The sequence below is a fragment of the Manis pentadactyla genome, chromosome 18 (genome assembly GCF_030020395.1).
Source record: "Manis pentadactyla isolate mManPen7 chromosome 18, mManPen7.hap1, whole genome shotgun sequence".
In the NCBI taxonomy this organism is placed as follows: Eukaryota; Metazoa; Chordata; class Mammalia; order Pholidota; family Manidae; genus Manis; species Manis pentadactyla.
Genome location: NC_080036.1, coordinates 13,481,990 through 13,498,215, shown reverse-complemented (window position 1 = coordinate 13,498,215; position 16,226 = coordinate 13,481,990). Strand labels below are relative to the sequence as shown.

Here is a 16,226-nt window from a genome sequence, read left to right as displayed (position 1 = left end):
ACTGGGATGCAAAGCTCAGCCCTTACCAGGACTGTTTCTTCCCATTTCTGGTCCCTGTTTTGCTCTGGTGCTTTATGCTTCTCTTGAATATTTACTTTATTCCTCTCACCTGCTGACCAGTTTCTTCCTTCCACATGGCAAGAGACATGGCTGCAGATTTCCGCATCATCTCACAGTATGGATCGCTAGAAAGAACAAACTTTTTAACCTACATTTCAGAACATTCTGGTTGGCTGCTTGGACATTGGGCCTGGTGTCTACCTGTTGATTCAAGTATGCCAGATGGGAGTGGGGGGGTCTGTAAGAACTTGTTGCTCCCACTTGTCCCCCAAGACCACTCACTATAGGTGTTCTTTCAAGTGGACCATAGAGAGAGAGAGAATTAGAATTCATTCCTTTCCTCAAGAAACTTACTATCAGAGGGTGACCTGACAGTCATGAGGTTGATATTTAGTGACTGATACTGCAGAAAAAATAAAACACATTTCATGTGAGTGTTAATATTTTATAAATCATTAATTTTAAATGTTTATTTTCCTTTTTTACAGTGGTTGGAGAAAAGGAAAAGACAAATAATGCTGTAAGTGTTCAAACAAGAGACAACAAAATTCATGGAGAGATTTCAGTAACTTGTGCCATTGATAAATTGAAGAATCTCAAGAAATCACATGCACTAAATGCTGAAGAAGACTTTTGAAATCCTTCCTTGAACTTGCTTCTGTGTAACCTTATTTTGACTCTTGAAAATGCATTTTTCTTAATGTTAATGCTTCTGAGAACCTTGGACCCACAGATGAGCACATTAAGAAAGGAGACTGAATGAATAGCTGATATGAACAAAGCTTAATTCATTAATGTTTCTGCAGGCAAAAAGAGAACAAGCTGGGAATATTTTTAATTTCCCAAATGCCTTGAGAGACTTAAGTAGGAAAATGTTACTCATTGAAAGAGGGAAATACTAGGAAATGAAGATTATGAGGTATTGTTAAGATGTGTGGTTTTCAAAAGATGGTCTTCAAATAAAAGTCTGCAAAGTTTTTTTGAATATGGGGGAAAATGTTATTTTCTAATAACATTATATTTCAGGTATTTGCTTTACTGAGGTTTACAATGAAACTTTATCTCTAAAACTGGAATCATTAATTTGTTTTAGCTAGCCAACACCCACAAAAGAAGAAACTAGTACATACTGGATTACTGACAGAGGACTCTGAACTTCAGAAAATTTCAGTGAAGAATCGTTTTGGGGGTTTTTTTTGCACCACAGGTTAAATGCTGCTTTAGTGCTTCTGATTGACAACTGAGCCATGTTCATCTTTAGAAAAAATAAATTCCTGAATAAAATGTATCACAGTGTTTCTAGTGTCTCAGCTATGGGCTTACTCCACAACAAGCTGCTCCCCTACAGTTAAATTACTTTTTTGATGGGATGACAGTCTACTGATTTATAGACTCTGTTAACCTTAAAGATAAATCTGTTAGTTAACTTACCCGCAAAAATAGGTTTATTTGGAAAGCAGAGAATTGCAATTTGGGACAGGTAAGCAATGGCAAAACCATATAGCAAGTCTAGAGAACAAAGGAGAGCAACACTTCTATATAGGAGTGGGGGAAGTTGGGAGGGGCTGTGGTAAAAAGTCAGTTGGAGTAACCTGGGAGTTGAAAGTGTAGAGGCGTTTCATTGGCTGATTTGTGACAGTCTCTCATTGGCTGAGTTGTTGCACCCACAAAAGAGAAAAATCTTCCTCTTGCTGGGGTAGTAAGACAGAGGGATCTGCAGTTGACCACTTCCAAGGTCAACTTAACTGAGGTTTCCTTTACACAGTTTCACAATTCAAATGATTTCTGATTTTAACTGAAAGGAAAACCTGCTCAGAACCGAACCGAAAGTTTTATGCTAATAGAGAACTTAGCTACCAATCAAGTATTTATTGGGTATTTATTTGGCTAGGCCCTATGGAATTCAAAATAAACATGAATTCTTTCTGTTCTCAACAAACTTATTATTTAGCTTCCTGAAAAGTTAACAAAACAGCATCATATATCAGACCTGTAGAGCAGTATATGATGCAAATGGATACGATTTTTTAAGCTAACATTTATTGAGGCCTTACTGTGTGCTGTTAGAAAAAGCAAAAAACCTCAGTGTGATTTATTCCCACCAGGAGGTTTAAACAGTAAGATATTAACAAAGGGCCACCTGGTGAAAACATGCCAGGAAGTTGCTCAGGCTGAGAGTGGGGGGTGGGGTAGGGGAATCGATCAGGACCGGGCTGTACCTGTTTGGGAAAAGAGCAGCTTTCAAACTGCCAATAAAATTAAGACAAATGTAAAGGAAAACCTAATACGAATATAACTTGTTTAGGCGACTCAAGGGAAAGAGTGAAAACCCTGTAGTACTGTGAGAAACACACTCACTGGTCCGAATTCAATAAGTGGACACGGAGACAAAGAGAACAGCGGAGCGACGCTTTAATGACGGTCTTGCAAGATTGGGTGTCTGGTGGGCAGGCACACCTGGGGAGTTTGGCGCCAATAATTTATCTCCTAGTACGCGAGTCCCTCCCCTGGTTCCTCATTGGCTGAGTACTACAGGGATCACATTCTTTCCCAGACATCGCCTAAGCCAGTTACATCTTTCCTTTACATTTGTCTTAATCTTATTGGTAGGTTTAAAAAACTCAAACAGGTATTGCCAGGTCCTTATCAATTCCCCCACCCCCACTCTCAGCCCGAGCAGCTTCCACCACGTGGCCCTTTGTTAATACCTTACTGTTAAAATGTTTAAACATCCTAGTGGGAATAAATCACATTTAGGTTTTATACTCTTTCCTAACAAGTACTCAGCTACTGAGGAACCAGGGGAGGGACTCGTGCGCTAGGGAGCGAATTACTTGCACCAACTATCCCAGATGTGCCTGCTCACCAGACACCGGATCTTGCAAGACCGTCATTAAAGCCTCCTCCGCTGTTCTCTGCCTCCCTGTCCATTTACTGAGTTTGGACCAGTGAGTGTGTTTCTCACAGTGCCAGGCACTATTTGATTTTTCTTTATTCATTTATGAAAGTACTAGTGAGGGAATGGGTAGTCCGTACACCCCAGAAAGAATGATCTTCTAGCAGGTGGGTAGGAAGAGAGAAGCATGTCAGCAGCACAGGAGGAAGAATGCTGTGAGAAAAATACATGCAGTCTGCCATATGAGCACACAGGGAACCAGAGAGGCCTTGGGTACATTCCCAGGGCAGGCTACCCAGTAGGGGCCCAGCTGCACACTGGCCCTTCACATCCCAGGGCTCTTGTCCCAGTGCTTCGGGACCTGAAGACTTGCCAGCTATGCTTGATTTCCTCACCCAGTTCGAAATGAACTTTCTGGAAGCAACGTCTCTAAGGAAGTTGGCTAGTGTGAAACCTGCAGCAGGCAGCAGAGATGCTGGATGGACAGGGACCAGGCCAGCAGCCCTGGGCCTGCGGGGGGAGGGGGGTTGAGGGATTTAATTTACCTACAGTGTGCAGGCCACAGTTAATTCATCTGTAAACAAGTACCTGTTTAGTATGAAATTAAGTACGATCTTCAAAACCATCCCAGTGATGCCAGGGTTCTTGTTCACGAAGCCAAAGAATGAGGTTCACAAACAGTCAAGGTGGGAGAGCGAGGTACAGGCGTTTATTTACAGATAAAGTGAAAGGACAGAGCTCCCGGCTCATGCCAGGACGGGACAGGAGAGTCCGTAGTGGTGCGTTGTCTAGGGGGTTTTATAGGCAGTTGAGTATTTTTCGAGAACATGAAAAAACCTAGGGGTGGGGACTTGTTAAGTGGCCCCTGAATATTAAAAATTAACAACATAAGGAATTTCCTGCTTTGATTTCTCTCTCAGACACCGGCACTGGCGCCTTGGTCTGGGAGCATATCAAAGGGCTGCCTGCCCAGCCCCCAAGGTGGGCTGAAGTATTGTCTACTTGCTAAAGAATCCTGCCTCTTGAACTTCCTGGATGTTAAAATGCAATTTTATCTTTAAGATGGAATTCTTGCCTTTTACCATGCAGTCTATAGCTGGGTCTGCATGCTAAGTTAGTTTGCAAAATCACCTTGTCAGATCTGAAGGAGGAAAGACAGCACATAGGCCTGGGCCTTTTAGTATGCTAAAGTGAACTTTACACATGGTTACAAATGATGAGCATAATAAAACATGTGCTACTCTTCTTTATCTGGGGAACATTAACTGATCTCACTGAAGAATGATTCTAGAGCTTAATGTTTAACATAGTTTTAGTAGGGGGGTTTCCTTGCGTGTAGTTACATTGCTGTGACTGCAAATATCCCACTCTGCCCCCTCTAGAGGCCCTCACCCTACTCTGGCTACATCCATGGTCCCTGTCTCACCAGAGTACCTGGTACATAGCTGTAGGTTTTAAACACAAAATATACACATACATCCAGCCACATATAAATGAGGACCAGCTTCCTAAATTTGCCTGCCTTTACTTTCAGTCACTTCAGGTGTGAATTTCCGTCCCAGGTGACTTTCCCCGGTTTCTAGCCATGAAAAGTGGGGTGATCGCGTCCTCCAAGGGCATGGGGAGTACTTGACAACCAAGCAACCTAGCGGTGGCCCACTAGAACTGGGGCGCCCGGAGCGCCACCCACGGGGCGCAGCTGAAACCACTGGCAGCCCCCGTGCGCCTGCGCTCTGTGCAACCCGGGGACGCGCCCCCTACGCGCGCGCGCCGGCGTCCTACCCCTCGCTTAGCCCCGCCCCGCGGCCCGGAAGTGAACGCTTGCCGGCAAGATGGCGGCCGCAGCGGCCCGGCTGCGCGGCCTCCGCCGCCTGTGCCGTGTTTTGCTGTTCCTCTCCCAGTTCTACATCTTGTCGGGTGGTGGTGAGTGAAAAGGCCGGTGTCCTCAAGGGGTCGGGATGAGTGGCAGGCGGACCCGGAGCGCTGCGGTCGCGTCCGGGCTGCGCCCGCGGGCGGAGGGCGGAAGCGGAGTGCCGACCTTGGCGTTTCATTCTTCAGTTTTCTGCGCAGACGAGCTGTGAGGTTTCATAAGCAGTTCTTGGCCTGGTGTGGACCCTGCGTGTTAACCGGAAAAACCAAGGTTTTCATATCCCAGGATAACATATTTCTCTAATTGTAGGATCCTTAGATTTAGAATATTCGCAGCCGCTGGCTCAGTCAATAAAGAATCCGGGCCCAACACGTACTTTCACAGTAGTGCGCAGGGCAGCAGGTACTAGACATTTTCTATTTTAGTAAATGTGTACAGTATATATACATCTAGTGGTTTCTCTCACTTTTTTTGTGTGGATAAAATCACTTTGCATTTTTGAATATTTCATTGTATTTTAGGTTATGTGAACTAAAGGCAAATACTAGCTATTTTCTGTAGACTGTCTTGATATTTCAATACCTTTTGACATTCCTGCCTCATCTTTTTCCAGTTCCACACGCCATTTCTGTCTTCTTACCTGTATTGTTTTTCCCCTTCACTCATCAAGATAACCTTCAACCAATGCTTCCTTCCCTTCAGAAAATTTCTTCTACTTTTTGAATCTTGTTGCTGATGTTGGGCATTAATGGCTCCTCGCAAGGCTCTGTGAAAATGGAAGGATCACGGAGGGATTGATAGAGACTTGGACTCTAGGTCTGGTTGTGTTGCTGGGAGCTTGAGCAATTTACTCACCCCTTTGGGGTTCGCTTTCCTTATCTTTAAGGTGGTGAGGTTAGCCTGGTCCTCTAAAGTTATTTTAGCTTTGTGATTCTAAGTGTCCAGCCTCCAGCCACAATAGTAATGAGAAGAAAAGAAATACGATATTTGTAGAATTGGCCACTTAATACAGCAACTTTAATTGCCTACTTTTAAGTGACTCCGTTTTAAACCAGTATTCCTGTGTTTTGCTAAATGGAACCTTTGTCCCTGTAATTTATCCCTTTAGAGTTATGTTATTTCAGTGAATTGAAACTGACAGGTATTTTGCTGATTCTTATTTGAACATGAAAAGGTTCTAGACAATAGCATCATACTTGATGCTATTTAAAACAGATTTGTTTTATAGAGAAAGCACAAGAAATTTTTACTCTTGGGTGTTTTCTGAAAGTTCTTCTTCACCAAGAATCATTGCAATTTGATCCCCTTATAATTGATAAAAGTCTGTTGTACTCCTGGCAAAGCTGGCTGGAAAAAAAAATTGCAACTCGCTGAACAAGTCATTAATATAGAGAAATATTTAGATCCTTGGTAGTGTAAAACTGTAAATGTTATTAGCAAATTATGGCTTATTGAATTACCAATGTGGAATAATGATAAAGAATGTTTTCTGGAGTTGATACCCTATTGTACTGATTAATTTAGTTACAGGGTCATCAAATTACAAATTAGTGAATTTGAGTGAAAAAAACATTGGATTGGAAACATTTGGGTTGTAGTTCTAGTTTTGTTACTTCCTCTGTGACCCTGAACAAACCATCTCAAAGCCTTAGTTTTTCACTTGCTACATGGTAGAGTTTTTGAGGCCCTAACATATACCTAGCATAATGTACACATATGTACATAAGCACCTTGGATTTTCGTGGTCATTTGGGGGACAGTAATAAAGTCCTTTTCACTTAGCTTTTGAGCTGTTGCACCAGGTTAGGCAACTGGCTTGTGGCAGAACTCTGCCTCAATTTGGGTGTTTCTGATTTCTAACTCTCTGCTTTTCATTCTGGCACAGTATCTCATTGCTAATCATTGTGTCCCTTAACCTTAGAAAATTGCTTTTCTCTGTCATTCTGATCAGTGTTATAAGAGAATAAGCTTTTTCCTCTCACTTCTCACAGAAAGTACTGATATCCCACCTTATGTGATGAAGTGTCCAAGCAATGGTTTGTGTAGCAGACTTCCTGCAGATTGTATAGAATGCAAGACAAATTTCTCCTGTGTCTACGGGAAGCCTGTCACTTTTGATTGCACAGTCAAACCTTCTGTTACCTGTGTTGTAAGTACTTCAACTTACTTATTCTAAATAAGCTCACTGCAAACCTCGAGTTGAAAGTGGAGTTTAGACTTGACTATGGGGGAAATTATAAAAGTGCTCTGCATTATAAATAGTATTTTAGGAAGAAAGTTAACTTTATCCGAATACTGACACTTCCATTTCCAAGAAAGGTTTGGTTGCAAAGGTTCAAATGGCAGTTTTTTTGACATAAGGATAGATTGGAGCACTTACCAGCCTCAAGTCAGAAATAGAAACAGTCCAAGTGCACCAATTATTGCCCATTAGGAATGACCTTGTTGCAGTCATGCTACCTACGTCGTTTCTGTGATCTTTTGACAGACAGGAAGGAGCCTCAAAAGGCTTTCATAATTATTGTTCATAGAGTGCTCTAGGGATACCTGCTCCTGTTAGAGTCACAGACTGCTGGAGGCAACCGCAGACATGCTGAATGTGAACACGTCAGGGAGATGCAGGTATCTGCATTTTTTAACAACTGGACCAGGTAAATTATTGCACACTCCGTTGTTTGGGACTTCTGTCCTACCATCTGAGTGAGATAAAGAATAGAAATGAATGTGAAGCAGTGTTTTCCTCTTGGTCCTGCCATCACTACTACCTGTGTGATTTATTAATCTGTCTTTTGCTGAATGAGAGGATGGGCCCAAAACAGCCTTTCTTGAAGTGTTTCCTTGGAATCCTAGACTTGAGAAACAGTTCAGGAGGAAGACACAGGTTACATACCATGTCCCCTTTTGCAGATTTCCTTTGACCCAGCAGTCGTAGCATTTCCATCACTTGAACAAGGTCCCTTTCCCTCCATTCTTTAGAACTTGGTCATGAAAGGCTAGGTTGGAAAGTTCCTTCATCGCAGGCAGGGCTTTCTGTAATTTTCCTGAAGTCTAGTGTCAGGGGAGGAGCGAGGGATGCTTCACTCAAAGGGGAAATAAGATCTTACGTTGTCTCACTGTGTGAATTTAGTTCTTGTGAACTTAAGTATTTGTCAGAATTTTCATGTATCAGCACAATGGAAAATCAAGCTTACCAGGTAGTCTTCATGAGTGCCCTTGAATTATCAGTCTTTGTTGCTGTATCTTAAATAGAATTTTCTCCCTAATTACTTAATTTACCTAATAGCTAAGCCTATTTATTTGAAATCTTCTAAAAATTTTTACCTTGTGTGTCTGGTATGAGCAGGTACTTAGTGAAAACTGGGATAACTTTGACATCTTTCCAGAATTAGTCTTCTTGTTGTTTGCCTCAACTTTTTTGACAGCCGCCTCCCAAAACTGGTTACTAAGTGAGATATAATTCTCAATTTTTTATTTCTTTAGATGTTCCCAAAGCAAGCTGTTTCATAGTGGGCAATAGCAGAGCATAAGAAAAATAACAAAGTTAGAGAAATTACAAAGCTTAGGAAGTTTCTGAACGCCTTGGTCATGGTTCCCGGGCTGTCCTCACCCTGACTGGGAAGTGCTCTGGATTGGATTCTCCTCTCCTCTCCTCTCCTCCTGCTCCAGGTGTTTTTATCTTACCTGCTTCCTGTACTAGTCAGAAATAGTGAGCTCTGGAGAACAGCAGGTGCCCAGTGCTCAGCAGGGGGAATGGATGTCTGCACCAAGAGAGTCTGGTGGTGTGTTCCTTCTTCAAAATGGAGAACAAGAAATCTGTGAATGGCTGTCAGGGGACATGGGTCCTGGGGCCCCCGGTTGCCAGGGAATCCACAGCAAGTCACAGGTTCTTCCCTTACTTGCTTAAAGAGGATCTGTAGGGTCCCTTCTTGAAAAACTACCATTTCAGGAAGAAAAATCATGAGCATCACACACACACACACATGCAAATACTTGCTCTCACTTGAGTGTGCACACACTCAAGCCTCCCCCCTTATTTTGAACCTAAAATTAATTAAATACTCTCCTAGTCCTCCATGCATACTGACTATGGACACAGACTAAGAAAATCTCACCTGAATTACACTAGGGAAATTATGAGGGTCCTGTTAAATGTATAAATAGAAGTAAATGTAAAAATCCTGCAACCCCTTCAGTATCAGATTGCTACTGTTCTAATTATAATGGTAACTGTCAAGCCGGTTGATGTCAGCTGGAGATGATCTTGACAGAAGTGTTGCTTTGTATTATGTACAGAAGATAGCAGTCTGCTAGTGTGTCTGAAGCAAGTGTAATTCCTCAGAGGGGTTCTGTGTTCATGGTAATGACAGCTGTTTTAGAGGGGACGGTAAGAAATCTTGTTACTGTAGGTGAGCTTTTGAAGGGTTCTCTTCTCTGTGGTATAAAGATGGATTCTGTAAATGCTAGGATGCCTACATGCTATCCGGAAATAGTCAGAATCCCTGCCTTGTCCAGAATAAATTCCAGATAGATCAAAGATTTAATGTGAAAAATGAAACAGTGAAGTACCAGAAAATCATTTGATAGAAGTAGGGAATATTTTCCTAAATATGAAATAAAATTCAGAAGCCGTAGAATAAAGAATGGAAAAATAGACTACTAAAAATTGGAGATTCGTCCATGACCTACGAAAGCATAAGGGCAAAAGATAAATGACAAACTAGGAAAAAGTTTTCTAACACACATGACAAATAGTGGACTAATATCCATAAATATAAAGGTTTCCTAAAAGCCAGTGAGAAAAAGATGACAAACCTATAGAATCCTTTAGAGAAATGGTGTTAGGCCGTGAACAAAGGTTCACAGGAAAGAAAGACAAATGGACTTCCAGCACATGAAAGAAATGTTTATTCTCATTAAAGAAATACAAATTAATGCATTTTTTGACTTAATCAGATTGGCAAAAGAATGTGAAAGTTTGATTAACACTCTGAGAGCTGAGAGCATGAGAGTGTAAGAGACAAACACTCATATCTTGTTAATGGGTGGGCAGATTGACCAGCCTCTTGTAGGAGTTTGTCAGGTCTGTGAAACTTACAGGTGCATGTAACCTGGGACCCAGAATTCCAAACCTAGGAATTTATTTTACAGATATTGTTGTATATGGATGCAAATAAATATGCATAAAAGTATTCTTAGGTGCATTTTTCACCAGGCAAAATATTTTAAACAAATTAAGTGTCTGAGAGAGAATTGTTCATGGTCCAGTTTGTTATGAAATAAAAACGTTGCAGCCATAAAGAGAACTAGGCAGTCTAGAGATATTTACTGATACTTACCAAATTAAGTTACAAGTAAAAATCAGTGGGCAAGTTAAATTTTAAAAAAGCAATATATCTGACATAAACATGCCCATGCAAAGAATAGACTCCCTGGAAGGCCAGGGGTAAGCAGTACTTGCTGGGGAGGCAGTGGCTGTTGGGGCCCTGGGCCAGGCCGACTTCCTCCTCACGCTCCTTTACTGTCCTGGAATTTGTACACATTATGTAATCTTTTTTAAAAAATTTATAAGAAACGTGTTACAAATGTACCACTAGAAATAGGCAGATGCTAAAACAGTATTGCCTAAATCAGAGATGTCCTTACCTAATTTTGAATGCTATCCATAAAAGCAGTGTTGCATTGATCAAAAAAATTAATAAATATGATACTTCCAGAGGTGATTATATGACCATTTAAAAATGACAACCAACAGACAGCCCCAGAAAAATCACTCTCAACTTAGAAAGAAAAAATATTTTGTAAAAATAATGTATTACGAGACAATGTCACGTGGGGTTAAAAGGATACAAAATGCTTTTGGCATAATTCTACTTAATTAAATCTATGCTGCAGGAAGGAAAAATAAAAGAAGATGAAAAGTGGTTCTCTGGAGAGGTTATAGGGTTTTCTCTGTAATTTCCAAATGTGCATACAAAGAACATGTGCTACTCTTAAAAGCAGAAAACAAAATAATGACTTTTTAAGTTGAAGTGAAAAACTGATCTCAAATGCTTGGGGGCCAACAATAAATACTTCCTGAGTCTCTACATACAGTTCTTTCTAAGTTGAGAGTGATTTTCTGGGGCTGTCTGTTGGTTGGTCATGTTAAGTGCTGATGGAATCTGAGCGGTAGTAACAGCCCTGGGTGCTATGGTGGAGATAAGACGGAAGATATGGGACTTGGTAGCCAGGCAGTACATACTTCTAGGAGCATCAGGCTGGGGCTGGGGAATCTGAATTCTGCATGTAACTTGCAGCTCAGTGACCTTGAACAGATGTACTCATTGCTCCTTTCGGTATCTGACTCTGGATAATACATTTTCCTTTATTCTGTATTATAAAAATACACATGCTCATTAAAAATTTAGCCAGGTGAAAGTTATGAAATAATGTTACCATCATCAAATAACCTTTGTCATTTTGATGTGAATTTATCTAGACTTTATTTCTTAGGCATGTATTTTTGGATATGTATCTTATGATTATAGGTTCATACCATGTACATTTGCATACATATTTGGTACCTTTTTTCTGCCACTTCCTGTTAGGTCCTAATAATAATAAAATATTATTTTAGGAACTTTGTGGCATATGTAGTTTTATTGACATTTAACAAACTATTATATTGTGATTGATTAATTCTGTGTCCTTTGGTACATAGGATCAAGACTTCAGATCCCAAAAGAACTTTATCATCAATATGACTTGCAGATTTTGCTGGCAGCTTCCAGAAACCGAATATGAGTGTTCCAACTCCACCAATTGTATGACAGTGTCCTGTCCGCGGCAGCGTTACACTGCCAACTGCACAGTGCGGGACCACGTTCATTGCTTGGGTAAGTCGGAGTTCCAAGGAAATTCATGACAAAATACTCTCTCTAGACTTACCTATGAAACTTTAACCAGAAATTTGAGAATTAAATTTAAATTATTTAAAATCTAAATTGTTTATTAGCACTTTTTACTTATGCCAAGCCTCATCAGTAAATTTGAACTAAAAAAAAAAATCCATATAATTTGCAGTTCCCTTATCCTTAATATGTAATATTTGATTTTTTTAAAAGTGTAAAGTATAATATTTAGTAATTGACTTTCACATAATTAACAACTAAAGCGGTCTGATGCCATCAAAACTGAGTGCTTTTTCTGCACTGGCTGCTCTGCCTCTTCCAAGGTAACTGCCCTTTTGAATTTTCTCCTCACCCCATTTCCTTTTCTTTACATTTTTTTGTAGTTCTAGGGATGACTTAATTACATAGATGTAGTATCTATCATGCATCTAATAAAATACTGTATGATGTAATAAAATGCCATATGATATTCAATAGTACATGTTTTAAAATTATATAAAATTATAGCAGGCTGTTTTTGGCCTTCTGGGACTTTTTTTTTTCCTCTCAACTTGATGGCTCTACGATTCAGCTGTGTGTTATTTATTTTTTACTTTTGTTTAATCCATTGTAAGATAGTATCATCATTTATCCATTCCCATGTGTATTTGGATTATTTAGTATTTTGCTCTTACAGATTGTGCTGCTGTTAAAATTTGTGCACACATCTCCTGGTTCGTGTGTGCGGGGATGGGACTAGCAGACTGTCGAGCGTGTATTAATTTCCAAAGTGGTTTTATCAGTTTACCTTCCCACCAGTAGGACCTAACTGTTCTTGATGATCCACATCCTCTCCAATATTTGTTGTCTCTTAAGTTGTGTCTTTTTCTTAAGCATTTCTAAGAATTCTTTTATATTTTGGATAGTAACCTTTTGGTGTCCCTAAAGTCCTTTCCCAGATTTACATTTTTTCACCAACTTTCTTTTCATTATCTTGAACAGAACTTTAAAATTTTAATTAGTTGAAGTTACTAGTTCTTCATAGCCCTTTTTTGTTGTAAGAAATTGTTTCTTATTGCAGTTTCAAAAAGATAGTTTCCTTATTTTCTTTTAAAAGTTGTAAGTTTGTCCTTTCACATTTAAGTCTGTATCCACCTGGAATTGACTTTGGTATATGGTGTGGGGTAGATCAGCCTCACCTTTGTTCCCACCTGGATAGCCAGTGTCTTGGGCCCCTTCCGGGCCGGACTGTGTCACAGGATGTATTGACGTGTGTGTGGCCTGGTCCGTCTCCTCTTCCTTGATTGATTTGTCTACCTCAGGATGATGCTTCTAGATGGGAAGGACTTTGTTTTCACCATTCACTGTGGTAGCATTAATTATTGTAAAGAGACTTGACTTTTTAGATTTAAATTACAAGTCCACTTGTTACAATTAAGTCTGTGTAAGAGTGTATTTCCTAGTAGAGTCTTTTTCCTTTTTTTTTTTTTAAAGGTAACCGTACTTTTCCGAAAATGCTGTACTGCAATTGGACTGGAGGTTATAAGTGGTCTACAGCTCTGGCTCTGAGGTAAACTTTGTTGCTAGTAAGTTAAAGATGCCATTTGGATTTTGTTGGGATCAGTGGAATGTTCCAGACATTGAGCTCACATGTGTTGAGTAGACCATAGGAAACATAGAGCTGTGGGGAGTTCTTTAGGTGGTCAGACAAGTACCTTCATAGAGTTTAGGATGTCAGCTTTTCTCCCAAGATGACTGCATTCTAGGGATGACTTAATTGAATCATTATTACAGATGACTAGAAGCAGTCAGGGTTTCCCATCCTGAACATACTATCAATCAATGAAATGCTGTATACTATTCAAAACAGGTAGGTTTATGATGTCTTTTTAAATTTTTGTCTTCTTTATTATAAAAAAGTAGTATATGCTCAATACTAAAAGCAGGAAAAAAAATGAAAGTGACAGAAACATTAAAATAACCTATAATTCCACCATCCAGAGATAATTTTAGACTTAGAATTTTTACATCAAAACTTTGTTTGACTTTCCCACAGCTTGGAAAAAAAAATTGTACCAATTCTTGTCAGCAGAAGGCCAGACGGGTGGGATGCTTGTTAAAAGGTTGTGCCAAGTAGAGTTGGAGGTTTGGGTTCGAGCCTGAGGCCCTGGGGCCTGCGGCATGACGTGGGGCAGGCCTTCATAACCTCGTCACTGTTCATTCTTTGTTGTGGGGCGGCTTGAATTACCATGGTATGTTTAGCAACTGACTTAAAAGTAAGAATAGTTTCTTCTCTAAGCTCCACATAGTTTCTTTGAGGATGGTTGCTGTGAATGTGGTAACGCCCAGGGTCTGCCTCAGCGCTCCGCGTGGTGGGATGGGAGCACAGATGTGGTGGGGTTGGCCACACAGTGGAAGTGTTGGAGCTGGGGCATGGGCACTGTTCTCTTCACTTTTTACTTTCATATGTTTTGAAATTTTCCATAATAAAACTTTAAAAGGAATAGAATGAGAGGTTGTCAGAATATTGTTAGATCTTTGAAGAATTTGAAGGAACCTTAAAAATCATTTATTCCCAACTCTAAACTTTTAGAGATGAGTGACTGACAAAGTCAGACAGTTTGATCCGGGGCAGCCAGATGGTCTTGAACTGTCTCATGATGTCAACTTCGGACTACATGTTTGTGCACTTTGTGTTAGACTGGCTCCCCTCTGTGTTCTTTCAGGCGAACCATTTTCAAGATTTAAAAGCCATGACATCTATTACTTTTTTAAAAAGACAAACATTAGATTTCAGTACAGCTAAAATTTTTGACATTTAAACAATCTTCTTGACTATTCATTATTTGGTTGTAAATTTGGGAAGTAGTCATTTGTGTCTTTGAGGGCTATGATCATTTGAGGCCCTTCCATAAGTGACTCAGCATGGTTACTGAGCACACCTGGCTGCAGCTGGGGGCCTCTGGTGGGTGACAGGCCTGTTTGCTGTTGCAGCATTACCCTCGGAGGGTTTGGAGCAGACCGTTTCTACCTGGGCCAGTGGCGAGAAGGCCTCGGCAAGCTCTTCAGCTTCGGTGGCCTGGGAATATGGACTCTGATAGACGTCTTGCTAATTGGAGTTGGCTACGTTGGACCAGCAGATGGCTCTTTGTACATTTAGCTGTGGGTATGTGCTTCAGAGAGGAGCGGTACTTAGAAGGAACTTCCTTTGCCTGTAGGAATTGATGTGCTGTGAGTGATGAATTTTCTGTTTTTAATGTACAGCATCTGTACTTTGCCTGCCTTGATAAAGGTAAAATTTAAAAATACACTGAACCATGCTTATCTGGAATTTGTTTTTATTTGTGTGAAATATTTTTTTCTGTGAAAAAATTTAAATTTAGTCTAAACTAGAAGAACAGATTCTACAGTGATTGGAAATCTACTTGATTCCTCTGCTTCAGTTCTGTATTGTGTAAGTCAAAGTGTATCCAGCCCTGGAAAGTGTTTCAGCTGTGATGACAGAAAGTGGGAAGTGTTTTACTCAGTCATCTGTAAGTTTTGTGGTATACTGTCTTATGTCGTCTGGTCTTTTACTTGTGACTGAAAGTAAACTGCAGAATATTTATGTCCAGTTGCTGTGGTTTGAATTTTGTTAGTAATATAAAAGGTTTTGCAAGCATCCTGAAAAATTAATAAAATTGCAAGTTACTTTAAGAAATATGTAGATGTTTTCTGTATGTTTTTTATATTAAAATAGAAGCTTTAATAATATATATTAAAATCATAGCAACTGTTACCAAGGTAAACTGTTAATTTTTCAGGGCATTACTCCATTCCAGCAGATATATTCATGATTGGCTGGTTCATTGACATAGTGGAAGTGTTAAAAAATGTGTTTCGCTGTGACTGATGGTTTTGAGTCTATATATCTGTTGTAGACCCTTTATTGGAAAGAAAATCAATTATTAATCCAAAGTGTGTTCTAAACAAGTTTCTTTTGAAGCATTTAAAAATTATTAGCATTTTTCCTTTCAAATTTGGGTAACTGAGCATTACTTTTTTAAACGTAAGCATTAATAGCTAGAAGACTTAACCAGCCTATCCGATCTAGTAGCTTTGAAATATTTTTCAGAAAGTCTCCATAAATCTAGAAGAAAGTCATAATTTTCCTCATGAGATTATTAATTACAGTTTACTTGGAAGGGGATTTAAATCGCTTTGGTGTGATAACTTGCCATTTAAAAATGGGCTGCTTTTAGATTAATGATACCAAAAAAAAAACGAGCGCTGCTGTTGAAGCCCAGAATCTGCTGAGGTGTCTTGGTGTACGAGTAGCAGTTCCAGTTCTGGGCACTAGGTGGTACATGCCCATTACAATTGGTTTGCATTGTATTTCCAGAAGCAGCCAATCTTGTTTTTTCCTGGGAGCATATGGCGGGCATAGGCACCACTTCCAGATGGGAGTAGTCCAGTTTGCACATGGACCTTTCTTTCCTAGGGCAGAGACCCGTTCTCGTCCACCATGGTGCATGAGACTCTTGGTTGAACA

General features: G+C 40.0%; 2 protein-coding genes across 3 annotated transcripts in view; both read left to right on the top strand.

The window, feature by feature from the left end:
• Positions 1 to 1,348, top strand: part of TARS3 (threonyl-tRNA synthetase 3) — a 55,602-nt gene extending 54,254 nt beyond the window's left edge. The window contains exon 19 of the mRNA XM_036878674.2: positions 549 to 1,348. Coding sequence (XP_036734569.1) covers positions 549 to 697 — 149 coding nt within the window. The 3' untranslated portion in view covers positions 698 to 1,348. The remainder of the gene's footprint in view (positions 1 to 548) is intronic.
• A 3,396-nt stretch (positions 1,349 to 4,744) lies between these two features.
• On the top strand, positions 4,745 to 15,401 carry TM2D3 (TM2 domain containing 3). 2 transcript variants are annotated; one of them, XM_036878719.2, is made up of 6 exons: positions 4,759 to 4,879; positions 5,136 to 5,228; positions 6,818 to 6,975; positions 11,527 to 11,701; positions 13,190 to 13,265; positions 14,690 to 15,401. In XM_036878719.2, the coding sequence occupies exons 1-6, from the start codon at positions 4,789 to 4,791 to the stop codon at positions 14,853 to 14,855; spliced, it is 759 nt and encodes a 252-aa protein (XP_036734614.1). In that variant the 5' UTR covers positions 4,759 to 4,788; the 3' UTR covers positions 14,856 to 15,401. The 2 variants fall into 2 exon arrangements, with proteins under 2 accessions (XP_036734615.1, XP_036734614.1); XM_036878720.2 differs by lacking the exon at positions 5,136 to 5,228 and having other exon boundaries at positions 4,745 to 4,879.
• Positions 15,402 to 16,226: the final 825 nt, after the last annotated feature.